This window comes from Pongo abelii, chromosome 2, assembly GCF_028885655.2.
Source record: "Pongo abelii isolate AG06213 chromosome 2, NHGRI_mPonAbe1-v2.0_pri, whole genome shotgun sequence".
Lineage (NCBI taxonomy): Eukaryota > Metazoa > Chordata > Mammalia > Primates > Hominidae > Pongo > Pongo abelii.
The window spans coordinates 106744241-106771640 of NC_085928.1; the positions used below are offsets into that span (position 1 = coordinate 106744241).

General features: G+C 40.5%; 1 protein-coding gene across 11 annotated transcripts in view; it reads left to right on the top strand.

The window, feature by feature from the left end:
• Positions 1-27400, top strand: part of SMARCC1 (SWI/SNF related, matrix associated, actin dependent regulator of chromatin subfamily c member 1) — a 196820-nt gene that overhangs the window by 61861 nt on the left and 107559 nt on the right. For 7 of the 11 annotated variants that reach the window (XM_054550867.2, XM_054550863.2, XM_054550862.2 and 4 more), the window contains 6 exons: positions 5951-6026; positions 9604-9729; positions 12677-12769; positions 13847-13968; positions 18974-19098; positions 27005-27064. In XM_054550867.2, coding sequence (XP_054406842.1) covers positions 5951-6026; positions 9604-9729; positions 12677-12769; positions 13847-13968; positions 18974-19098; positions 27005-27064 — 602 coding nt within the window. The remainder of the gene's footprint in view (positions 1-5950; positions 6027-9603; positions 9730-12676; positions 12770-13846; positions 13969-18973; positions 19099-27004; positions 27065-27400) is intronic. The other 4 variants (XM_024244357.3, XM_054550865.2, XM_054550868.2 and 1 more) reach the window with 1 other exon arrangement.

Consider the following 27400-nt stretch of genomic DNA (forward strand, 5'->3'; position numbering starts at 1 on the left):
TGCCTGTAATCCCAGCACTTTGGGAGGCTGAGGCAGGTGGATCATGAGGTCAGGAGCTCGAGACCAGCCTGGTCAACATAGTGAAACCCTGTCTCTACTAAAAATAAAAAAAATTAGCCAGACGTGGTGGCAGGCGCCTGTAATTCCAGCTACTCAGGAAGCTAAGGCAGGAGAATCCCTTGAACCCGGGAGGTGGAGGTTGCAGTGAGCCGAGATTGCACCGTTGCCCTCCAGCCTGGGCGACGGAGTGAGACTCCATCTCAAAAAAAAGACAAAAACAAAACCTCATATCTTTTATGTAGTTGCCAAAAAAGTCTGTGTGGTATTAGGTTGCTAATTTATATTTGTTTCTTTTAAGAAATGAATTTTGCCGGGCACAGTGTCTCACACCTGTAATCGCAGCACTTGGAGAGGCTGAGGTGGGTGGATCACAGGAGGTCAGGAGTTCAAGACCAGCCTGGCCAACATGGTGAAACTCCATCTCTACTAAAACTATAAAAGTTAACCAGACGTGGTGGCGCACACCTGTAATCCTAGCTACTCAGGTGTCTGAGGCATGAGAATCACTTGAACCTGGAAAGCGGAGGTTGCAGTGAGCCGAGATCATGCCACTGCACTACATCCTTGGTGACAGAGTCTCACTCTGTCTTCAAAAAATAAAGAATTTTTTTTTCTAGTATTTATTACTGATCAGATTTTTTTGAGACAGAGTCCCGCTTTGTCACCCAGGCTGGATTACAGTGGCACAGTCTCGACTCACTGCAACCTTCACCTCCTGGGTTCAAGTGATTCTCCTGCCTCCATCCTTCCTAGTAGCTGGGATTACAGATGCCCCCCCACCATGCCTGGCTAATTTTTGTATTTTTAGTAGAGACGGGGTTTCACCATGCTGGTCAGGCTGGTCTTGCACTCCTGACCTCAGGTGATCCACTCGCCTTGGCTTCGCAAAGTGCTGGGATTACAGGTGTGAGCTACCGCGTCCAGCCTGATCAGTTTGCTTTTTTCAAAAACTACTCATGCCAAACCACTAAGGATGAAATTAATTTATATCGAAAATTGAGTTTTTCTTCTCATCAGAAATTTATTTGCCTAGTACTGTTGTGGCTTTACATGTTATAACCCATACTAGTTTCAGTATCTATAGTACGAATAACGAGTATTATAAACAAGAGCTAGATATTAGTGAAAATAGTGGGGCTGGGCGTGGTGGCTCACGCCTGTAATCCCAGCACTTTGGGAGGCCAAGGCGGACGGATCACGAGGTCAGGAGACTGAGAACATCCTGGCTAACACGGTGAAACCCCGTCTCTACTAAAAATACAAAAAAATTGGCTGGGCATGGTGGTGGGCGCCTGTAGTCCCAGCTACTCGGCAGGCTGAGGCAGGAGAATGGCATGAACCCCGGGGGCGGAGCTTGCCATGAGCCGAGATTGTGCCACTGCAGTCCAGCCTAGGTGACAGAGACTCCATTTCAAAAAAAAAAAAAAAAATTTTTTTTATTTATTAAATAATTATTTAATATTAATGCCTGCATAGTGCACATGGAAATAGGGATAACATTGTTTGTACTATATTTTTCTAAACCTATAGTAGAGCAGTTTTAGTATTCATTTCATTCTTATCATATAAAGTGGAGATTTTCATTGTGGTTTCTACAGGTCTAGTCAGTCTTTTTTCACCTACTTTTTTTATTTTTATTTTTTTATTTTATTTTTTCATAAGTTATTGGGGTACAGGTGATATGTGGTTACATGAGTAAATTCTTTAATGGTGATTTGGTGCACCCATCACCCGAGCAGTATACATTGCACCTTATTTGTAGTCTTTTATCCCTCGCCCCCACCCCCACTTTCTTTTAACCTCTACTTCTATCTACTTCTCGTCTTCTCATATTATTTATAGCAAATCCCAAACACCGTTTGAATCATAAGTGTTTTAGTATGTATTTAAAAAGAAATACATTCTCTCTTTGTTTAATTTTTTTCAGATGGAGTCTTACTCTGTCTCCCAGGCTGGAGTGCAGTGGCGCAACCTCAGCTCTGCCTCCCTGGTTCTAGCGATTCTCATGCCTTAGCCTCCTGAGTAGCTGGGATTATAGGCGCATGCCACCACACCTGGCTAATTTTTGTATTTTTAGTAGAGATGAGATTTTGCCATGTTGGCCAGGCTGGTTTCGAACTCCTGACCTCAGGTGATCCACCCACCTTGGCCTCCCAAAGTGCTGGGATTATAGGTGTGAGCCACCATGCCTGGCCTTTTTTTTTTTTTTTTTTTTTTTTTGAGACAAGGTCTTGCTCTGTTACCCAAGGCTGCAGTGCAGTGGCATGAAGACAGCTCAAGTGATCCTCCAACCTCAGCCTCCCTGGGGGCTGGCACTACAGGCACGTGCCACCCATAGGTGCCTTATTTTTTAATTTTTTGTTGGTGGAGGCAGGGCGGGGGGTTCTCTGTATGTTGTTCAGGCTGGTCTCAACCTCCTGGCCTCAAACTGTTCAAAATAATAATACCGTTGTCATCTTAAAAAAACCCAAACAGTTCCTTAATATAAAATATCATGGCTGGGCATGATGGCTCATGCCTGTAATCCCAGCACTCTGGGAGGCTGAGGTGGGTGGATCACTTGAGGCCAGGAGTTCTAGACCACCTTGGGCAACGTGGTGAAACCTTGTCTCTACAAAAAATACAAAAATTAGCCAGTCATGATGACACGTGCCTGTAGTCCCAGATACTTGGGATGGGGCTGAGGCAGGAGGATTACTTGAGCCCCAGAGGTTGAGGCTGCATTGAGCTGAGATCGTGCCACTGCACTCCAGCCTGGGCAACAGAGCGAGACCCTGTCTCAAAAAAATAAAAATAAAAATCCAGTCAATGTTGTCAATTAAATGACACACTTGATTGATTGATAGTAGTTTGAATTAGAATTTAGATAAAATCTACCTGTTGGGATTAGTTGGTATATTTAAGTACTTTTCTAATTTATAGTTTTATAGGTTCTTCCTCTGTCTTCATGACCTCCCCTTTCTTAAAACCTTACTGGTTTTAAGAAACCAGTTGGTTTGTCATGTTTCATTTACCACAGTATGGAGTTTTTCAATGGCAGCACTATGGTTTATTTGAACGGATTACTCTGTTCTCTGTATTTCCCTTAAATTGGTAGCCGGATCTAAGGTTAGTCAGATTCCATTTTAATTGGGGAGGAACAAGACCATTGCATATATGTGTGTTCTTTATCAGTAAACATAAAACATCAGGTTTTGCATTGTTTTTGTTAGTCTATTTAAGTTTATTTTACTTGTAATTATATTTTTAAAAGAAGTAAGTTTGGCTTTAGATTCGTTCAACATTCTAAGAGTATATACAGTCTTTTTATGTAGTTTGAGTTAATTACAACTAAATCAAGTCAGCTTTGTAATCAGTCTCATGTGAACCATAATTGACAAATTTAAGTGAATAACTTCCCCTCCCCTAAGGATTAGTTTTGTACTTTTAAAAAATATGTTGCCCAGACTGGCCTCAAATTCCTGGGCTCAAGTGATTCTTCTGCCTCCTTACTAACTGGGACTACAAGTACATGTCACTAGGCCCACCTTATTTTTAAAACATCATTTGAATAAGTTCTTTGTGTAAAGCACTCCCAGTCCAAAGGCTTCAAGTCAGTAGTCCTTGCCTCCAAAAACACCTTTTAATATTTCAGCAACTATATAGGAAAGAGGTTTGCCCTTTGAAACCCTTCAGTGGAAACTTAAATTTATGATGACAAGCTACATAAGTATAGAGTTGGTATAAGTTCCAAAATAACACATTTTAAGACCATAGCCTGTTTGCTCACTTTTTCCTTATGTATCGAATAAGATGTGGCAGCTGGCTCAGGTCTTGTCTTTTCAAAGGGTCTTGTTAATTCACTTTTTAAAAATTAACTATGGCCTGTGCCCTCACTTCTGCCCACATTTCAATTTGTAATCAAGACTGGAAGAGTATAAGGTTGAGTTTTTGGGGTTTTTTTTGTTTTTTTTTTTGAGACGGAGTCTCACTCTCACCCAGGCTGGAGTGCAGTGGTGCGATCTAAGCTCACTGCAAACTCTGCCTCCCAGGTTCATTCGATTCTCCTGCCTCAGCCTCCCAAGTAGCTGAGATTACAGGTGCACACCACAACGCCCCGCTAATTTTTGTATTTTTTAATAGAAACGGGATTTCGCCATGTTGGCCAGGCTGGTCTTGAGCTCCTTATACCTCAGGTGATCCACTGCCTTGGCCTCCCAAAGTGCTGGAATTACAAGCATGAGCCACTGCTCCTGGCCAGGTTCCATATTCTTTTGAACTGACTTCTGAATGGTGGCTAAAAGGAAGCCAGCACTTGTCATCATACTAGATGTCATTTGGTTTCATAGTTTACTGGTCAGTATAGTGATATTCACAGTGTTTTATTTTGGTAAAAAATTTTGTGCCTATTTTATGATTTTGTTGGAGTAGGTGGCCTGATTTATGTCAGTAAGTTAGTTCTTGTTGATAAAGAGGCTCCTTGAGCAAAGAGATGTGAAGAAATAAGAGAGTAAGCCATATGGATATCTGGACAGTGAGGGAGCAATCTGTGTAGAGCGTATGCAGGCTTAGGAGGGCATATTGGAATAATGTTATCAAAGCCTGTGTGGCTCAAATATAACATGAGTAAGGAGAGAAGAGCAGGAAATGGAGTCAGAGTCTCTGTCAGATAATTAGATCTTGAAGCCATGGCAAGCCATCGTTAGGTTTTTTACTTTCACTCTGACTGGGTGAGAGCTGTTGGAAGCTCCAACGATCAGTGGAGTGATGTGGACTGACTTAGTTTTCAAAAAGATCTCTATGGTTGCTATGTGAAAAATTAACTCTTGAGAGACCAAGAGACCAATGGCAGAAGCAGGAAAACCAGTGAGCAGAGTGGAGGGGTAAGAATTAGATAGATTCTAGACATACTTTTGAAGTTAGAGCTGGTCACATTTGCAGTTAGTTTGATTACAGGATGTGCTTGAGAATGGAATCAAGGCTGTTTCCAAGGATTTTGGCCTGAACAGCAGGAAGGATAAAGTTGTCATTACTGAAATGGACATGATTGGCTAGAGTACATCGCTGGGGCTAGGGTAGCATTGCAAGTTGAGCTTTGAGTGTTAGGTTTGGAATGCTTGTTAGACGTTCTACACAAGGAGATGTGGAGTTGGCTGTTGGATTTGAGTTCAGAATACATGGGAGAGTGCTGATATAAAATTTGAAGTCATCAGTGTATATTTGAAGTTATAGGAATGAATGAAATTAGCAAGGGAGAAGGATTTTTCCAAAAACTGAACCCAGGAACTTTTGAAGGTTGAAGACATTTGGGACTAAGACCAGAAACTGACATGGAAACTGAAGAGAGGCTGGTGAATATAAGGACTATCAGGTGATAGTACTTTCTTGGTGGCCAAGTGAGGGAAATGCTTTGAGGAAAGAGCAAGCAGCTGTTTAAAATTTTTTGATCTTAGTCTTGAACTTCGGATTTAGCAATATATACGTTACTGGTGACCTCTACAGAGGAGCTTTCTTGGCAGAATAGTAAGGATGAAAGTGTCTGATAAGTTTCTATTAATAGATTTTAGTAGTATTTCTTTTAGTTTTTTGTTGTGTTTTGTTTTGTTTCGAGATAGGGTGTCACTCTGTTGCCTAGACTGAAGTGCTGTGGCGTGATCTTAGTTCACTGCAACCTCTGCCTCCTGGGTTCAAACGATTCTTCCACCTCAGCTTCCTGGGTAGTGGGGACTACAGTCGCATCCCACCATGCCCGGCTAATTTTTGTATTTTTTGGTAGAGACGCGGTTTCACCATGTTGACCAGGCTGGGATTTTAGTAGTATTTCTAAAACATGTTCTTATTATTTGTAAAAGTCTTTCTAATGAATTACCTTTGACTCTAATTTGTTTTTCTCATTTTGATTCCTTTATAGCTATGATACTTGGGTCCATAGTAATGATGTTGATTCTGAAATTGAAGATCCACCAATTCCAGAAAAGCCATGGAAGGTAAATGATTTAACAAAAAAAAATCTTATAATAATCTTTTTAAAATATTTTTTGAGATGGCATCTCACTCTGTCGCCCAGGCTAGAGTGGAGTGGTGCGATCTTGGCTTACTGCAACCTCCGCCTCCCGGGTTCAAGTGATTCTCATGTGTTAGCCTCCCAAGTAGCTGGGACTACAGGCACACGCCACCACGTTTGGCTAATTTTTGTATTTTTAGTAGAGACGGAGTTTTACTGGGTTGGTCAGGCTGGTCTCAAACTCCTGACCTCAGGTGATCCGCCTGCCTCAGCCTCCCAAAGTGCTGGGATTACAGGTGTAAGCCATCGTGCCTGGCCAAAAAAATTCTTATAATAATCTAATAGCTCTTCTCAGCTGTTTTCTACAGCGTTCTCTCTAAGGAGATACAGAATGTTGGTTTCCCTTTCCTGTCATCCATTTACGAGATACGCATGGCTATGAAGACTTTATTATCTAGGTCTTAGATGAAATGTCTGCAGTGCTTGATGTTTGAGGAGAATCCAAAAGCAGGTCAGATTGTGGTTTGTGAGATAGGAGTGTGAGGAGTAGAGTTGAACATCACTGATGATGTCATTTGGGAAGCTTTGAAGCTGTGCCTGTGTGACTTTTAGAATGATATAGACTTACTTTATTAATCATTTCTACCATAATGTAATAAGAGTCCATACATTGACTTGTTAATCAACTTTTGATGTGGAAATAAAGTTTGTGGGGCATGGTGGCTCACACCTGTAATAACAACACTTTGGGAGGGTAAGGCAGGAGGATTGCTTGACCAGCCTGAGCTACCAAAAAAAAAATTATCTGAGCATAATGTCAAGTGCCCTATAGTCCTAGCTACATACTTGGAAGGCTGAGGCAGGAGAATTGCTTGAGCTGAGGAGGTTGAGGCTGCAGTGAGCCATGATTGCAGCCACTTCACTCCAGCCTTTGTAACAAGTTAAGACCCTGTCTCAAAACAAAAAAATTAATTTTACAAGTTGCAAGAGTAGTACAAAACAAAGCACTACTTTGTACCCTTCTTCCAGATTTATCTTTTATTTATTTATTTATTTATTTTGAGACGGAGTCTGGCTCTGTTGCCCAGGCTGGAGTGCAGTGGCGCGATCTCATGGCAAGCTCCACCTCCCGGGTTCACGCCATTCTCCTGCCTCAGCCTTCTGAGTAGCTGGGATTACAGGCGCCCGCTACCACGCCCGGCAAATTTTTCTTTTTTTTTTTTAAGTAGAGATGGGGTTTCACTGTGTTAGCCAGGATGGTCTCGATCTCCTGACCTTGTGATCTGCCCGCCTGGACCTCCCAAAGTGCTGGGATTACAGGCGTGAGCCACTGCGCCTGGCCCAGATTTTTCTGTTTTTAACTATTTTTGGAAATTAAATGTTGAAATTATACTATCATCTAATAGTAAAGGAGTAAGCCATATGACTCATGAGCCATGTAATGTTGTGAAGTAATACTGAAGGATTTTTAGACATCTATTTCCCTGTAGATTATAGTATCAGAACTAGGAATGATTACTTAACTATGGTATCACATTATTAGGAAGGAAACTAGGCTCCACAAGTTAAGTAGTTTTACCCAAGGACACATGGACTTTTGTATTATTTTGATATGAAGGTATTTTTTATGAGAGAGATAATAAAGCATAGGACTTGAGAGCTCAGGGAGAACTTAGTGCAAATCCAAGCTTTGCCTCTCATTAGGAGTGTAAGTAGTCAGCTTACTAAAACTGCCCCAATTTTCTGATTTGGAAAGCCAGAGAGTATAATACCTGCATTATTTCACCGTGCTTAGGAGGGTTAAATGAGATTATACGCGTAAGGTGTTCAGCATAGTGCCTGACACAAACAGTTGTTAGCTGTCACATACTCTTCTAACGTTCTTTCTCAGGAGATTTCTTTCAAGGATTTCTCAGTAGTTAAAGGATTATCCGTGTGAAAATTCAGCTCTTTTAAAAAAAAAAAAGGAAGCAATGTATACACGTTTCTCACACTTTGGAAAACACTATTTTGACATTTATTTTCTAAACTATCAGTTAATTAACCCTTTTATTTAGCACAGTCCTATTTTTTTTTCTAACTAGCTTAAGGCTCTATTTTTACACTCTATTTATTTATTTATTCATTTTGAGACGGAACTTCATTCTTGTTGCCCAGGCTGGAGTGCAATGGCGTGATCTTGGCTCACCGCAACCTCCGCCTCCCAGGTTCAAGCGATTCTCCTGCCTCAGCCTTCCGAGTAGCTGGGATTACAGGCATGCGCCACCACCCTAGCTAATTTTTGTATTTTTAGTAGAGACGGGGTTTCTCCATGTTGGTCAGGCTGGTCTTGAACTCCCGACCTCAGGTGATCTGCCCGCCTCGGCCTCCCAAAGTGCTGGGATTACAGGCATGAGCCACCACGCCCGGCCTATACACTCTATTTATACTGCTCTGTTTATACACTCTTCCCATAATTTGTCCATTTAGGAGTCTTTTCAGGTTACATTATTGGAGGCTTTATTTGTCTTGGACAGGCTGTAATTTGGTGTTTGTGTATATTACTGTGTTACTATAGTTTTCAAGGGAGAGGAGGTGTGTAGTCAGATGGGTATCATTCTTAAGGTACTTGAAAGGCATATCCCAAATAACCAGTTTAGTAGCTCTTTGAAAACAGGGAGTTTAGATTGACAAATTACTAGGAAGTTCATATTGTTTTCTAGTCATTGCCACAGTGTATCTTGTTTTTACAGTGTTCTAGGAAGGCTTCATAATTGTAATCTGTTCTTGACTGAACATGTTCATTTCAACCAACACTACTCCAACTCAAACCTCCACCATGACTTGAGTTTTTCTGTACAGGGAAGAATTGTCTAGTGTCAAATTCCAGTTGTGCCCCCATTGAGAAATACTGTTGGATAATATGGAATGTTATATGGGTTAGGCCTGTGATTTAAGTATCTATTTATATGTATATATACATCTACATTTGTACAACATCCACACAACCTTTCATTTTATTCTTACTCGGAAGCATGAAATTAAACAAGGGAGGTGGCCACATAAAGGACTGGGAAGAACCCACCATCTGACTGTCACTTTTCCATCCCTACCTCAGCCTTGGCTATCCCTGAAAGATCTCTATAGAGCACCATGTGTACTTGATGGGGCAGGTGATAGGCCTCTGCGAATGTGCTCTGCCATCAACACTTAGAGTGTTGTTGATAAACTCAGAGACATCCTTGTGCCTAAAGCAATGACTGATTTTGGCTCTGTGCTGTTGAGTGTTTTTATCAGTGATTTTCATGAACATAAGGATGAAATGATTAAGCAAAACAAATTTGAGGGACTTTGCTATCAAAATCTGTCTAGTATAAATTATTGATGCTTTCTTGTTCTCTTTAATATGGAATAAAAATTGAGATGATTAAATTACAACTCACATATCAGTAGTATTACATTATTAATGTTTTATGCATTTGAGGCTTTGAAAATAAATCAGCTTGTTTCCTTTTCAATACTGTAAAACCTTGAGTGATTTTGTTATTTGTGTAGATATTGATGCTTTGATATGGTTTTAGGTTCATGTGAAATGGATTTTGGACACTGATATTTTCAATGAATGGATGAATGAGGAGGATTATGAGGTGGATGAAAATAGGAAGCCTGTGAGTTTTCGTCAGCGGATTTCAACCAAGAATGAAGAGGTATTTTCTTTGGCACGGTTTCTCACCATTAAGTCTGTCTTCTTGGCCTAAATGTTATTAAATCTTCATCAGTAAGCTGTCATATACAAACCACTTAGGAACTTTCACATCTACCTGGTGGCTGATGTGCCATCAGGTGAAAATTCCAAAGTGGCTGTAACAGCCATCTCAGAAGCAACAACCTCCCAAAAAGTGATATGAAAATCTTAAAAGGTTATTAAGATTTAAAGTGGCCCATGCAGAAGGGTAGTGGTGTAGCTGATTTTGCCCACTAGATCTGAAGTGTAATAATCACAGCAGAATTTAATGTAGCTGTTGGTTTTCCTATGCAAAACTCATTTTGTTTAATATGTATATATATTTTTTGAGACAGAGTCTCGCTCTGTCGCCCAGGCTGGAGTACAGTGGCACAATCTCGGCTCACTGCAACCTCTGTCTCCTGGGTTGAAGTGATTCTCCTGCCTCAAGCCTCCCGAGTAGCTGGGATTATAGGCGCTTGCCACCATACCCGGCTAATTTTTGCATTTTTCGTAGAGACAGGGTTTCTCCATGTTGGCCAGGTTGCTCTCGAACTCCTGACCTCAGGTGATCAGCCTGCCTTGGCCTCTCAAAGTGCTGGGATTACAGGCATGAGCCACCACACCCGACCTGTTTAATATTCTTAAATAACTGTTAATCCACAGATGGTAGTTAGTGTAAAGTACAGGCCTTAAACATCTTAACAGTTATAGTTCAGTCCACTTTTCTGAGGGTGGAGGACTTGACATTTTATATCATTTAATCTTTTAAGACGTTCAATTGCTTATTTACCCATGATTTCTTGTAAGGCACAACTTGTGGAAGGCACAACTTTTGTGGTAGGTGTCACTAGAAGACGACTTGACACTGAGAAGAAGGTGTGTTAGTATTGGGTTTGTGATAGCTTTTAGAGACTTCTGGTTCCTTTTCCTGGGGTATTGTTTTACTTTTATTATTTATTTATTTATTTATTTTTTGAGACAGATTCTCACTCTGTTGCCCAGGCTGGAGTGCAGTGCCGCGATCTCGGCTCACTGCAGCCTCCACCTCCTGGGTTCAAGCTATCCTCCTGCCTCAGCCTCCCAAGTAGTTGGGACTACAGGCACGTGCCACCACATCTGGCTAATTTTTGTATTTTTAGTAGAAACGGGGTTTCACCATGTTGGCCAGGCTGGTCTTGAACTCTTAACCTCAGGTGATCTGCCTGCCTCTGCCTCCCAAAGTGCTGGGATTACAGGCTTGAGCCACTGCGCCTGGCCTGTTTTACTTTATTGGAAAATCTTAGAGATGGATATTCTTTGAACCACTGACATACAGAGTACAGTACTTTCATACCTATTTCAGTGCTGTGACTTTACTATGAAAACCTTACTGTTTTTCACATTAATTTTTTTTTTTTTCCTTGACAAGGGGTCTCGTTCTGTTGCCCAGGCTGGAGTGCAGTGGAATGATCTTGGCTGAATGCAGTCTCTGCCTCCTGGGTTCAAGTAATTCTCCTGCCTCAGCTTCCCAAGTACCTGGGATTACAGGCACATGCCACCACACCTGGCTAATTTTTGTATTTTCAGTAGAGATGGGGTTTCACTATGTTGGCCAGGCTGATCTTGAACTTCTGACCTCAGTTGATCCACCTGCCTTGGCCTCCCTAAATGCTGGGATTACAGGTATGAGCCACCATGCCTTGCCAATTTTTAGGAAAAATATTAGGAAACAAAAATATTAAATGACTGGGCCCAGTGGCTCACACCTGTAATCCCAGCACTTTCGGAGGCTGAGGTGGGAGGATTGTTTGAGCCCAGAAGTTTGAGACCAGCCTGGGCAATGTAGCAAGACCTTGTCTCTTCAACTGATTAAAAAAAAATTAGAGAAAAAAAAGAAAAGAAAAATGTTTTACAGTTGAGTCTTTGTCATACCTTTTTACTTGCAGTTGGTTGTTGTTTGTTTTGGAATTGGACTATTCAAAATTTTTTTTTCCACCACTGTCTTATGATGCTGAGGAGTCTTCATATTCTCTTATTTTAACCTTTCCAGAAGATATACTTACATAATTGCTTTCACTGAATATATTTTAATCCAAGGCTTTTTTGTCATTAGGAATATTCCAATTTCTACATTACATTATTTAACTGGCCAGTTCATACCCATTTCTGTTCAGATTTAGTTTGTTTATTCATTTTTTTTAGGAGGTTATATAAACATGGATATTTGTTAAAAAATTTAGGGTTGGGCATGGTGGCTCACGCCTGTAATTCCAGTACTTTGAGAGGCCAGGGTAGGTGGAGGGCTTGAGCCCAGGAGTCCGAGACTAGCCTGGGCAACATGGCAATACCCTGTCTCTGCAAAAAATACAAAAATTAGCTGGGCACGGTGGTGCCCAACTGTAGTCCCAGCTACATGGGAGGCTGAGGTGAGGGGGATCAATTGAGCCCAGGAGGTTAAGGCTGCAGTGATCCATAGTCACTTGAACTTGGGTGGTGGAGGTTGCAGTGAGCTGAGATCGTGCCACTGCACTCCAGCCTGGGTGTCAGAGTGAGACCCTGTCTCAAAAAAAAAAAAAAAAAAAATTCAACTTCAGATTTACTGTATCATTCAAAGGTGTATATCCTTTAGATTTTTTTCAAACTACTATTATATACTCATAAGGTGTTTAAGCTTCTCAGTCTGATGCTATGGAGCTTCTGAATGGAAATACAGTTGTAAGGAGTAGGATGGCAACAGAGAAAATTAATGTTTAATTCATGGATTTTTTCATTTTAGCATGAGACAGAATCTCATTCTATTGCCTAGGCTGAAGTGCGGTGTTGTGATCATAGCACACTGTCACCTTGACCTTCTGAGCACAAGCTATCCTCCCAGCTTAGTATTCTGAGTAATTCGGGCCACAGCCGCACACCCCACCCAGCTAACTTTTTTTTGTTTGTTTTTGTAGAGACAAGGTCTTACTATGTTTCCCAGGCTGGTCTTGAACTCCTGGGCTCAAGCATTCCCCCCGCCTCGGCCTCCCAAAGTTCTGGGATTACAGGTGTGAGCCACTGTGACCAGCCTAATTGATGTTTTAATTTTAGATTATTTACTTATGCCTGTGATGCTTTTACCTAATCTAGTACTGATCATTTAGGTGTTTTTTTCTTTATGATAGTCTATTTTATTAAATTGGTAGTTACTGTATGCAGGCTTACTTTTGTATGTTGATCTTAATGTCTTGCAACTTTCCTAAACTTGTTCATTAGGTCTGGAAGCTTTTTTTATGTATAAAATTGTATCATCTGCAAGCCGGGATGGTTTTTACTTATAAAGGTTGACTTTTTTTTTTTCCTTCTTTGAGGTCTTACTGTGTCACCTAGGCTGGAGTGCAGTGACATGATCACGATTCAGTGCAACCTTTGCCTACTGGGTTCGAACAGTTCTCATGTCTTAGCCTCCTGAGTAGCTGGGAGTACAGGCATGCTCCACCATACCCAGCTAATTTTTTGTATTTTTAGTAGAGATGGGCTTTCCCTGTGTTGGAGAGGTTGGTCTTGAACTCCTTGCCTCAAGTGATCTTCCCGCCTCGGTTTCCCAAAGTGCTGAGATTACAGACATGAGCCATGGCATCCGGCCTAGACATTGACTTTTAAATCATGTTGCCATCTTGCTTAACATTTCTTATGACATAAAGTTATCTTCTGTTTATTTTAGAGATTAAGAATAATTCCTATAATGCTACATTTTCACAGGATCGTTTGGCATGTCTTTGTATTTTGTCAGTTTAATAGAGTGTATTTCATATTTTTCCAGTAGTTATTGAAATACATTTCTCACCTCAAAACAGAATGTGAACAGTAGCAGTTTTTAGTTGTGCAGGGTTTCAGCATGTCTGTTATAGCATAGTTTGAATAACTGATAGTCGATATTTCCATTGATGATATGTATCACCTGAAAGGTCAGGGAAAGTTTCTTGATTACTGGTGTTCCTGGATGATTAATGATACTCTTTTTATTTGCTCTGAACTAAGGATATGCTGTTCTCTTTGTGTGTGGAGACTCACCTTTTGCCAAGGATTTGTAGAAACTGAGGAGCAAAGATAGCTCATACTTATTTCCATTTACTTCTTCCTAGCCAGTCAGAAGTCCAGAAAGAAGAGATAGAAAAGCATCAGCTAATGCTCGAAAGAGGAAACATTCGCCTTCGCCTCCCCCTCCGACACCAACAGAATCACGGAAGAAGAGTGGGAAGAAAGGGTAAGAACTATTACATGATTCAAAGGGCATTAAAACAGGCCGGACGCGGTGGCTTACACCTATAATCCCAGCACTTTGGGAGGCCGAGGCGGGCAGATCAGCTGAGGTCAGGAGTTCAAAACCAGCCTGGCCAACATGGTGAAACCTCGTCTCTACTAAAATTATAAAAATTAGCTGGGCATGGTGGTGCACGCCTGTCGTCCAGCTACTTGGGAGGCTGAGGCTGGAGAATCACTTGGATTTTTTTTTTTTTTTTGTATCTTAAGTATGTATTGAGAAGCGTGACTGGTAAGAAGTTTAAAACATTATATTCACCATGTTTAGTGTCTCCTTTTCTGATTTTACCACTTGTCCCATTTGTGATCAAATACGCTCATAGAAGAGATGAATATGTGGCTGCTTGATGTTCTGCAAAGCATGGCAGTACAACACCCGGTTCAGAGCTATGCTTTTGTACTTAGTGAGCTTTGGTTGAATGAGGATTGTGATTTCTACTGAATAGATTGTTTTGAGAGTTAAATGAGACTTTAAAGCCTTTGCACATTGCCTGGCCTTAAACACACACTTAATAAATGGTAAATAGTACTTAATAATTAATTGGTATATATTAAGATACATAATTTCTGGTTTGCCTAGCTTAAAATATTTTCATTATAATTTTTATTGTTTAGACTTAGCAAGACAATTATGGTTTGTAAATTGATTATTTTCATGTGACAGTCAACTTTTTGGATGTTGCTTGAAGTGTAAAGATACAATTGACATCTCTCCTGCACCTTCCTTATATAGACTTTCCTCTCTACCCTAGTTGGCGTTTCTGTTCCCAGAACATGCCTTGAATCGTATTACTTCCTGAAGGGTAGTTATGACAGCACTCTTACTAATAGAAGTCTTTAGGGACATTTAAAAACCTGTTAGTTTCATATGTTATTAAGCAAGTTACAGCCATCAAAAAACCTTTAAAAACTTAGTTTTTGAGCCCACACGTATTATGGCATGAAAATTGAAATTATAAAAATAGATTTTTCGTTAGCTGTTTATGGGGTAACTATTTTTTACAGTTCCTTTTTTTTTTTTTTTGAGACGGGAGTCTCGCTCTGTTGCCAGGCTGGAGTGCAGTGGCACAATCTCAGCTCATTGCAACCTCTGCCTCCCATGTTCAAGCGATTGTCCTGCCTCAGCCTCCCAAGTGGCTGGGACTACAGGCTCGCGCCACCACGCCCAGCTAATTTTTTTTGTATGTTTAGTAGAGACGGGGTTTCACCACGTTGGTCAGGACGGTCTCGATCTCCTGACCTCGTGATCCACCTGCCTCGGCCTCCCAAAGTGCTGGGATTACAGGCGTGAGCCACTGTGCCTGGCATACATTCCTTTTATATATGTTTAACATTTCATCTTTTTTTTTTTTTTTTTTTGAGACAGGGTCATGAGCCACCGTGCCTGGCCTACATTCTTTTTATATATATTTAACATTTCATCTTTTTTTTTTGAGACAGGGTCTTGCTCTGTTGCCCAGACTGGAGCACAGTGGTGCGATCTTGGCCCATTGCAGCCTCCATCTCCTGGGCTCAGGCGATTCTCCTACCTCAGCCTCTTGAGTAACTGAGACTACAGGTGCGCAATACCACACCCAGCTAATTTTTGTATTTTTTGTAGAGATAGTGTCTTGTCTTGTTACCCACACTGGTCTCGAACTCCTGGTCTCAAGCAATTCTTCCACCTCGGCCTCCCAAAGTGTTGGGATTATTTGCGTGAGCCACCACACCTGGCCTGTTTCTTACATTTCTAATCTGAATATTGCTGTTGCTGTTCAGAGATTTTGGAGCTATGTGAGATCTTTGCAGGGAGAGCACTGTCAACTGTAATGAGATAAAATGGGGTGCCAGGACACCAGTGGTTATTGAACCAAGATGTGATCTCTGGGAGGCTTGAGGCTCACAGTGGTGACATGTACCCTCTACTCTGAATATAACGCATACCAGATTGAGTTCTCTAAAATATATGTATGCATGTACTTTAATGGAATACATTTGCCTTGTGATGACCACGCCTTTTCTCATTTTACATTTCTCCTTAGAATTATGTTGAAAATATACTTAGAAAATATTTTGAAATCTGTTTTCCCAACTTTTGTTTCATTCATCTGCAGTGTATGTTCTTCCCCTTTAAGTATTTTATCTCTCTGCTGCCTTTAGGTTTATAAGCTTTTAAAAAATCATCATGCAGCACTTGTCTTTCAGATTGTCTGCTTGGCCCTCTTCCAAGTGTGCTTTCATTCCTTTTGTTTAAAAAAAATAATAATAAATAAAGGCCGGGTGCGGTGGCTCACGCCTGTAATCCCAGCACTTTGGGAGGCTGAGACGGGCGGATCACGAGGTCAGGAGATTGAGACCATCCTGGCTAACACGGTGAAACCCCATCTCTACTAAAAATACAAAAAAAATTAGCCGGGTGTGGTGACAGGCGCGTGTAGTCCCAGCTACTCAGGAGGCTGAAGCAGGAGAATGGCATGAACCCGGGAGGCGGAGCTTGCAGTGAGCTGAGATCGCACCACTGCACTCTAGCCTGGGCGACAGAGGAAGACTCCATAAGAAAAACAAAAACAAAACTCATCATGCGATTTTTATTTGGAAAAAAATTTTACTTTATGTATCCTATTCAACCTAAGCCAATATGTCATCCCTCAAAGGGAACTTTGAGCATTCGTTCTGTACCGTAGAACTCAGGCTGGCCCAGCATGCTGTTTCAGACAGCTTTTTCTCCATTTCCACTCTCACTTCACAGTGCACTTTAGATTGCTACCCAGTACTTCCCAAAGCAAGTGTGTTTTTCTTATAACTTTTGGTCATTATTCTACATCCTGAAGCATTGTCTTTCTTTATTATTTTATTTGTTTATTTTTGCCAGACAAGATCTTGCTTTTTGGCAGAAAAAAAATAAAAAATGATAACAAATAAATTAGGGGTTTAAATTAGTATAATAACATCTGCTGAGGAATAAATGAATAAAAATAATAATTAAAACAAGACAATGCTTCAGGATGCAGAATAAAGGCTGGAGTGCAGTGGTGCAGTCATGTAACCTTAAAACCCTGAGGTCAAGCAGTCCTCCTCAGTGGCTAGGACTACAGGTGTGTGCCACCATGCCCGGCTTAGCATTAAAAACTTTTTGGAGGCCGGGCGTGATGGCCCATGCCTGTAATCCTAGCACTTTGGGAGGCTGAGGTGGGCAGATTGCCTGAGCTCAGGAGTTAGAGACCAGCCTGGGCAACATGGTGAAACCCCGTCTCTACTAAAAATACAAAAAAAATTAGCCAGTGTGTGATTGAGCGCCCTTGTAATCCCAGCTACTGGGGAGGCTGAGGCATGGGAATTGCTTGAACCTGAGAAGGAAAAGGTTGCAGTGAGCTGAGATAGTGCCACTTCTTTCCAGCCTGGGCAACAGAGCGAGACTGTCTCCTACCTGTGCCCCCACCAAAACAAAAGAAAAGAAAACAAAACTTTTTGGGCCAGGAGCCAGTGGCTCATGCCTGCAATCCCAGCACTTTAGGAGGCCAAGGTAGGAGGATGGCTTAAGTTTGAGATCACCTGAGGCAACATAGTGAAACCCTGTATCTAGAATAAATTAGAGAAAGAAAAATAGTCTGGGCATGGTGGTGTGCACCTATAGTCTCAGCTACTCAGGAGCCTGAGGCAGGAGCATCAGTTGAGCTGAGGAGTTCAAGGATGCAGTGACCTGTGATTGCACCACTGCATTCCAGCTTGGACAACAGAGTGAGACCCTGTCTTAAAATTTAAATTTTTTGTTCTTTGGTAGAGATGGGGTCTCGCTCTGTTTCCGAGGCTGGTCTCGAACTCCTGGCCTCAAGCAATTCTTCTGCCTTGCCCTTCCAATCCTCTGGGATTACAGGCATGAGCCACCACACCCAGCCCTTACCTCTTAGTGAACTGTTAAACAATTTTCAAGGTTCAGCTTAACTCTGACCTTCAGTCCTTACAACCTCTCTATGATGTATTTTCTTGGTACTTTTATTCGTTTCTCTGCACTGAAATATAATACTTCTATCATATTTCTCTGTGTTTGTATGAATCATGTGAGGTAAAAATTTCTGTCCTATATCCCTTGTAATCCCTAAAGGTAAAGAATCATTACTGGGTTTTTTTTTTTTTTTTTTTTGAGCCCCCTGACATTTATTAGTTTTAAAAATTAATAATGATTTGATTGAATTTTTGGTGTAAGAGCCGTGGAAGATTTTATATGAAAGAATTAGTACTATATTTAGGGATTCTACTTGTAGCTCCTGATATTTGGATGATAAAAGGGCCATTAAAACACAATGGTATATATCTTTGATCACATATGTGATTGCTTATAATCTTAGAATATATCATATTTCCTTAGCAGTTGTTCTTTTATTAAACTAATTTAAGTCCCTTTTGTGATACTGCCCGCAATTATCTAGTAGGATTTTTTGCCCATTTTTTATGCCTGTTAACTTTTATTTTTGTTTTATTGGCTGGTTAGATGTAATTTGGGGGAAGTTATCTAATTTTTTCTTTTTAATGTTTGCCTTTTTTATTTTTAAAAATTCTTTTAGATGGAGTCTTTCTCTGTCACCCAGGCGGGAGTGCACTGGCGCCATCTCAGCTCACTCCAACCTCCACCTTCCGGGTTCAAGCGATTCTTCTGCCTCAGCCTGCTGAGCAGATGGGATTACAGGCGCCTGTCACCATGCCCGGCTTATTTTTGTATTTTCAGTAGAGACGGGGATTTGCCATGTTGGTCAGGCTGGTCTCAAACTCCTGACCTCAGTGATCCACCTGCCTCGGCCTCCCAAAGTGCTGGGATTACAGGCATGAGCCACCGCGACCGACCTACTGTTTGTCTTTTAAAGTGATGTTGAGCATATATTCTACAAATAATGAAGGTGTACAACCTCAGAAACTGTTTGCTATCAGTAGCTATAATCAGTCTTGTTTATATTTCATATACTTGTATATTTTAGCCAAGCTAGCCTTTATGGGAAGCGCAGAAGTCAGAAAGAGGAAGATGAGCAAGAAGATCTAACCAAGGATATGGAAGACCCAACACCTGTACCCAATATAGAAGAAGTAGTACTTCCCAAAAATGGTTTGTATTCTTCTGCATGAGAGTGTTAGATTTAATTTAGTCATTCTCAGCAATACCATGGGATGATTCATTGCTTGCTGTGGGTCCACAGTTCTCGACTTTCAAGTATGAATAGATTGTCCCTTTTATGGATATCTTTTTTTAATTTTCTTTAATCATTTGAGTAGTTTTACTCTTTGTTTATCGAGAAAACTTACAGCGACCAAAAACATCTTTAAATTTAGTAATGTTTTAAAATTAATGGTTTTTAAATTGCAACAGAATCACATTCATATGAAAAAGTGGAATACGTACCTATATATAGTTCAACTTATTGAAATCTCTAGGGAATGCTTTATGTGAATGCAAATTTGAAGTTCTCCAGTAATGAATTTCTTCTAAGTGTGATGAACCTTAGTTACCAGTTATGTAAATTCTGGCCTAACTTCTATTCAATGTAATTAAATTCAAAGTGGGCTGGGCGTGGTGGCTTATACCTGTAACCCCAGCACTTGGGGAGACAGACCAAAGCAGGCAGATCACTTGAGGTCAAGAGTTCAAGACCAACCTGGCCAATGTGGTGAAACCCCATCTCTACTAAAAATATAGAAATTAGCCAGCATGGTGGTGCGTGCCTGTAATTCCAGCTACTCCGGAGGCTGAGGCAGAAGAATCATTTGAACCCAGGAGGCGGAGGTTGCAGTGAGCTGAGATCATACCACTGCACTCCAGCCTGGGCGACAGAGCGAGACTCAGTCTCAAAAACAAAAACAAAAAACCAAAATGTTCTTTAAATATTGATAAGGTATTTTTTATTGACCATTAAATGTTTGTGTCCTCAGTGAGCCAGTGATCACATTTTCAAAAAATAAGCTCTAGCATACTTCAAAAAGTAAAGACCTATGATAGGCATTTTATGATTTATTAGCCTTCTCCACCCATCTTTGTGGGAGCAGCTTGTAAATAAGAGACTATATATATCAGTTGGTGAATTACAGCTCTCATACTAATCATCCAAGTTTATAGAATTTCAATGGAATCTACTAGAAAGTGGAGATTTAAAATTTAGGGACTAGAAACTAAGTCATTAAAGTTATTGGTAGGTTTTTTTTTTAATATACTTCATTGAAATGAAATAACAGGAGGAATTAGAACCTTTTCTGGTTATTAGATGAATTACCGTTCTTCAAAACAGCCTAAGATGAAGGATTGTAGTAAATTATATCTCTTTTGTATTTTACTATTCTGTGAGCATGAAAAATAATGAAAAAGTAGAAGAAAAAAATCTGGGATTTAGATTAAGATGTATATGAAGCATATAACTATCTCTCCTGCCCTAAACTTGTACAGTGACAGACAGAAAAGAATATTTAAAAAAAGCATAGGAAAACCAGAACATTATTTTTCATTATTGAGAAATTTGTAAAATATAGGAAGCTATCTGGATCTAAAAGTAAGATGAGTTACTAAAACTCAGGAAGTATACAGTTAAAAATAGGAGAAGACTATATGGTTTATATGGCACTAAGCAGAGCAATTGATAAGTCTATATGATTTATCTGGCACTAAACACAGAGCAATTGATAATTAAGATGGGCACTGGGTGTATATATGTATACACATAGGTATATACATGTAGGGCAATATACGTATGTATATACCTATGTATAGATATATAGGGCAATATACATATGTATAAGATGGGCACTGGATGTATATATGTATATACATATGTATATACATACAGGGCAGTTAAGAATACTAGGAGAAGCTAGACTCATCAGCGTTGGTCTGTGTGTATTTTGCACTCAGCTGATGGTGTGTTGTCTGGTCGAAGGCTAAAGCACTAAGGCTGAAGGTGACAAAGATGCAAGGAAAGTGTCCCAAGCAGTTCTTGACCTCCAGATGGAGGGATTAAAGGATAAAAAATAATAATAAGCAGGAGAATTAGTACTTGTCCTTTTTATTGGTTTTCTGTTTTCTAGTGAATTTATAAATTTAGCATTTGATTTTTCTGAATTTAAGTATAACCAAGCCCTTATTCACAGTTGCTTGGATTTTCATTTTCTTAACACTTTTTTTTTGGAGGACAGGTGCTCTTAACTTTTCTTGTGTCCTAAGAAATTTTTTGCCTACATTAGTGTTGCAAATGTGTTTTTCTGTGTTTTCTTGTAGAAAGCTTATTCCTTCTGCTTTTATAGTTAGGTCTGTGACCCAATTTAAAGTTGTTTTTGAGGATGTTATGAATTAAGGGTCGAAGTTAATTTTATTCCCCACATAGGTATTTAGTTGTTTGTATACCATTTGCTGAAAAGACACTACTTCTCACATTGAACTATTTTGATGCCTTTGTTGAAAATCATCACACATGTCTACATTTAGATTCAGTATTCTATTCTAACCATCTCATTGTACTTAATACCACAGGGCCTGAGTTATAGTTTTTTTTTAGTAAGTATTGAAATTGAGTAAACTCCTTCAACTTTTGTTCACATTTTTCAATATTGTTTTTGCTATTATAGCTCTTAGCTTTTCCATGTAAGTTTTAGCACCAGCATTTAATGTAATTTTTCCTCTTCTGTGTTTTGTATGTTTTATTAGAGGTCTTTCACATTTTGTTAAATTTATATCTCTTTTTTTTTGTTACAGTGTAAATTTTTCCACTTATTTTTTCCTAGTATGTAGAAAGAATTAATGTTCCTTAATTTTTGGCCATGTATTCTATTGCTTTTTTAAAAATCATGTATTCTGGCACTTTTTTGTAGATTTCTTAGGATTTTCTATTACACAAACCTCCAATTATATTATACCTCCACTGTAATTTTTAATAGCGGTTTAGAAAGCAGATATTTTTGCTTTTTTCTCTGTCTTCGAAAGAACACATTTATATTTTACCATGGTGTGTGATATCACACAATAGATGTTTCATCAATTTCAGGAAGCTTTCTTCCTGGATTTTTCTGAGTTTTTATGAATGAATGCCAAATTTTGATACCGTTCTTCAATATCCACTGATGTAATGATATTTCTCCTTTTAATCAGTTAATATTTAATTGTAAGATTTTTGTAGTGGTTGAATCAACTTTGCATTCCTGGAATTTACCTCATTTGATGACATTGTATTTTTTTTTTTAATATGTTGGCTATATTTGATTGTTTAATATACTTTAAAAGGATTATTTTAGTCTGTATTTGTGGAGGATATTGATCTTTTTTTTTTTTTTTTTTTTTTTTTTTTTGAGGTGGAGTCTCGCTCTCGCCCAGGCTGGAGTGCAGTGGCGTGATCTCGGCTCACTGCACGCTCCACCTCCCGGGTTCACGCCATTCTTCTGCCTCAGCCTCCCAAGTAGCTGGGACTACAGGTCTGCCCGCTACCATGCCTGGCTAATTTTTTTGTATTTTTGGTAGAGACGGGGTTTCACCATGTTAGCCAGGATAGTCTCGATCTCCTGACCTCGTGATCCGCCCGCCTTGGCCTCCCAAAGTGCTGGGATTACAGGCGTGAGCCACCGTGCCCGGCCGGATATTGATCTTTAACTTTCTGTTCTTAGCATTTTCTCATCAGGTTTTGCTATCATGGTTATGTTGGCCTCATAAAATGAGTTTGGAAATTTTTTTTTTTTTTTCTTAAGAGTCAGGGTCAAGGCCAGGTGCAGTGGCTCACACCTGTAATCCCAGCATTTGGGTAGGCTGAGGTGGGAGGATCACTTGAGGTCACGAGTTCAAGACCAGCCTGGCCAACAAGTTGAAACCCGATCTCTACTAAAAATACAAAAATTAGCCTGGCGTGGTGGTGGTAGTCCCAGGCTACTCGGGAGGCTGAGGCAAGAGAATCGCTTGAACTCAGGAGGCGGAGGTTGCAGTGAGCCATGATCATGCCAGGGCACTCCAGCCTGGGCGACAGAGCCAGACTCCATCTAAAAAAAAAAAAAAAGTCAGGGTCTCTCGCTCTTTCGCCCAGGCTGGAGTGCATTGGCAGTCACGGCTCACTGCTCACTCAAGTGATCCTCCCACCTCAGCCTCTCGTTTCAGCTGGGATACAGGTGCTCACCACCACGTTTGCTTAATTTTTATTCGTTGTAGAGACACGGTCTTGCCATACTGCCCAAGCTGGTCTCAAACTCCTGAGCTCAAGCAATCTGCCCTCCTCAGCCTCCCAAATTGTAAGCTACCATGTCTGGCTTATTTTGTAGTTAATTCCTAATTAAAATCTATGGCAGAGCTGGACATGGTGGCCTTTCCCTGTAGTCCTAGCTATTCAGTGAGAGGATTGCTGGAAACCAAGGACATTGAGGCTTCAGTGAGCCATGATTGCATCACTGCACTGTAGCCTGGGCTAAGGAGTGAGCCCCCGATTCAAAAAAACCCAAAATCATTCACTGAAAATCTAGTCTTTTGAAATTTATTCACACTTGGCTGGGCACGGTGGCTCATGCCTGTAATCACAGCACTTTGGGAGGTCAAGGCGGGTGGATCACCTGAGGTCAAGAGTTCAAACCAGCCTGGACAACATGGTGAAACCCTGTCTCTACTAAAAATACAAAAAAAAAATTAGCCGGGTGTGGTGGTGGGCACCTGTAATCCCAGCTACTCGGGAGGCTGAGGCAGGAGAATCACTTGAACCCGGGAGGCAGAGGTTGCAGTGAGCCAAGATTGCGCCATTGCACTCCAGCCTGGGCGACAAGAGTGAAGCTCTGTTTCAAAAAAAAAAAAAAATTATTCACACTTGTTTTATTACACAGCATATAGTCTATTTTGGTGAACCTTTGCTTGTACTACTTGAAAAGGACATGTGCCGTTTGACTCTAGTGTTGTATAAATTTGTTTGTTTGTGTTTTTCTTTTTTTGTTTGTTTCTGAGACAGAGTCTCACTCTGTTGCCCAGGTTGGAGTGCAGTGGTGCAATCTCAGCTCACTGCAACCTCAGCCCCCAGGATTCTAGTGATTGTCCTACCTCAGCCTCCCGAGTAGCTGAGATTATAGGCGCCCGCCACCACACCTGGCTAATTTTTTTTTGTATTTTTAGTAGAGATGAGGTTTTGTCATATTGGCCAGGCTGGTCTCGAACTTCTGATCTCAGGCGATCCACCCGCCTCGGACTCCCAAAGTGCTAGGATTACAGGCGTGAGCCACCTCGCCTGGCCCCCCCCCTTTTTTTTTTTGAGACGGCGTCTTGCTCAGTCACCCAGGCTGGAGTGCCATGGCGTAATCTCGGCTCACTGCAACCTCCGCCTCTTGAGTTCAAGTGATTCTCATGCCTCAGCCTCCCAAGTAGCTGGGATTACAGATGGGCACCACTATGTCTGGGTAATTTTTGTATTTTTATTAGAGATAGGGTTTCAGTGTGTTGCCTAGGCTGGTCTTGAACTCCTGACCTCAAGTGATCTGCCCACCTCAGCCGTCTGAAGTGCTGGGATTACAGGCGTGAGCCACACTGCGTCCAACTTTTTTTTTTTTTTTTTTTTTTTGAGACAGAGTCTTGCTCTGTTGCCCAGGCTGGAGTGCATTGGCACGATCTCTGCTCACTGCAACCTCCGCCGGGTTCATGTGATTCTTCTGCTTCAACCTCCCTAGTAGCTGAGATTATAGGTGCCTTCCACCATGCCCTACTAATTTTTGTATTTTTAGTAGAGACAGGGTTTCACCACATTGGCCAGGCTGGTCTTGAACTCCTGACCTTAGGTGATCCGCCTGCTTTGTCCTTCCAAAGTTCTGGGATTACAAGCATGAGCCACCGCACCCGGATGACAAAGTAACTTTTATTCAACCACTACAGGGACAGATGCTGCGGGTGAAGTAGAAAACAGGCATTCAGTTTTCCAGTGTATGATTTTATGCATAATATAGCATTGTTTTAATTGAGATATACTTCACATAACATTAAATTAATTATTTTAAAGTGCATACTTGTATTGTCACCCAGACTGGAATACAGCTATGCGATCATAACTCACTGCAGCCTTCACCTCCTAGGCTCAAGCATTTCTTGTGCCTCAGCATCCCTGGTAGCTAGGACTTACAGGCATGAGCCACTACACCCAGTTATAAGGGCATTAATCCCGTTCTTGAGGGGCCTATCCTCCTGACTTAATTATTTTCCGAAGGCCTCACTTCTAAATACCAGGACACTACAGTTGGGTTTCAGCATAGGAATTTTGTGGGCACACATTTTTTCCCATTACTATGTGTTTAGCTCATCAAATATGTTTAGAATCACTGTTACATAATTGAGGTTAAAATGTAAGAAATTTAGCACTTTAAACAGGTTTTTTTTGTAGGGGGAGAAAGTATTTACCATTTAACAAACGACTAGAATCCTAAAAATGTATAAAGAATCTGAACCCCTTAGACTAAATTACATAGTATTTACTGTTGATTATGTCAAATTGGTAATTTGTTAGAAATACATGGCCAAGAAGTGTGTGAACAGATGGTCAACCTCACTTAAGAATTTGCAAGTTCTTCAAATCACTGTTTTCATCTATAAGATTTTCAAAACCTAAAAGGTAGATGGAAAAGTGTGAAAGTTTTGAGGAATGAGTACTATCAAATGCTGTTGATGAAAGTGTAAATTAATGAAGACATTTAATGCAATTTGGCTGTGTTTTTTTGTTGTTGTTGTTGTTGCTTTTGAGACTGAGTCTGGCTCTGTTGTCCAGGCTGGAACACAGTGGTGTGATCTCAGCTCATTGCAACCTCCACCTCCTGGGTTCAAGTGATTCTCTTGCCTTAGCCTCCCAAGTAGCTGGGATTACAGATGCGCATCACCATGCCCAGCTAGTTTTTGTATTTTATTACAGACGGAATTTCACCATGTTGGCCAGGCTGGTCTGAGACTCCTGACCTCAAGTGATACACCTGCCTCAACCTCCCAAAGTGCTGGGATTACAGGCATGAGCCACTTCACCTGGCCTTGGCTGTGTTTTTAAAATTTTAAAATGTGTACCTCTAGTTGCAGTGTTTTATTTTTAGAGTTTTTCTTAAATAATTACATGCGCCCACAAAGATAATTATAAAAGAATGTGTTTGAACAGTGAAATATTCAAAATAAACATGGTTTCAATCAGTGTAGGGCTGATTAACTTACAGTCCACCTATGGACACAGTGGACTTGTAAAAAGAAATGTAATGTAATTCAAAGTTCTTACATGGAAAGAAGGTCAGTGCTAAGAACTAAGCACAGTATTGATAACATTTACATAGAGTTAAAAAACTCTCAGGATATATTTTGACATCCATACAGATGTATAAAAGATATTCGTTTGGCCGGACGCAGTGGCTCATGTCTGTGATCCCGGCATTTTGGGAGGCTGATGCGAGTGGATTGCATGAGCTCAGGCGTTCAAGACCAGCCTGGGCAACATGGCGAAACCATGTTTGTATAAAAAATACAAAAATTAACTAGATGTGGTGGCATGTGCCCATAGTCCCAATTACTTGGGAGCCTGAGATCAGAGGATCGCTTGAGCCTGGGAGGTCAAGGCTGCAGTGAGCCATGATCGCACCACTGCACTCAAGTCTGAGTGACAGACTGAGTCCCTGTGTCAAAACAAACTAAAAAGGTATTATTAGTTCTTCCTTAATTTTTTTAAAAGAATGAATGGATTAGAAGTGAGAATCAAAACAAATGCATCATAAACTTTAATAAAAAAAACTTTTGTGGAACGGATTGAAAGATTATTTTCATGTTTTGTTGAGTATTTTGTATTGTTTACTTTTATGATGAAAATATATGGTGCTTGGGTAATTAGACTATAGTCTGTTAAATATTTCATAGCTGGGCTTAATGATTTTTACCTGAAAGTGTATTGAATGGTGTTGCAGTTGTAGTGAGATGCATGTCGTTTAATCATGTCCTATTCTGTTTTCTTTCTAAAAAGAAGTACAACTTTCCCACATAAACATAACTCTTTTTTTTCTTTTTCTAGTGAACCTAAAGAAAGATAGTGAAAATACACCCGTTAAAGGAGGAACTGTAGCAGATCTAGGTAAGCACCTAAAATCTATACAGTGGTCTGTGCTTTCTCTCTTGAATATGTCATCTCCTTTAATAGTCTGTTCTCCCAAGGTCTTGTTCTGTTGGTCAGGCTGGAGTGCAGTGGTGTAATATAGCTCACCACAGCTTTAAACTACTGGGCTCCAGCGATTTTCCTACCTTAGTCTTCCAAGTAGTTCGGATTATAGGCACATACCACCATGCCCAGCTTGATACACTCCTTCTTTTCCTTTTTTTTTTTGAGACAGAATCTTGCTCTGTCACCCAGGGCTCACTGCAACCTCTGCTTCCTGGGTTTAAGTGATTCTCCTGTCTCAGCCTCCTGAGT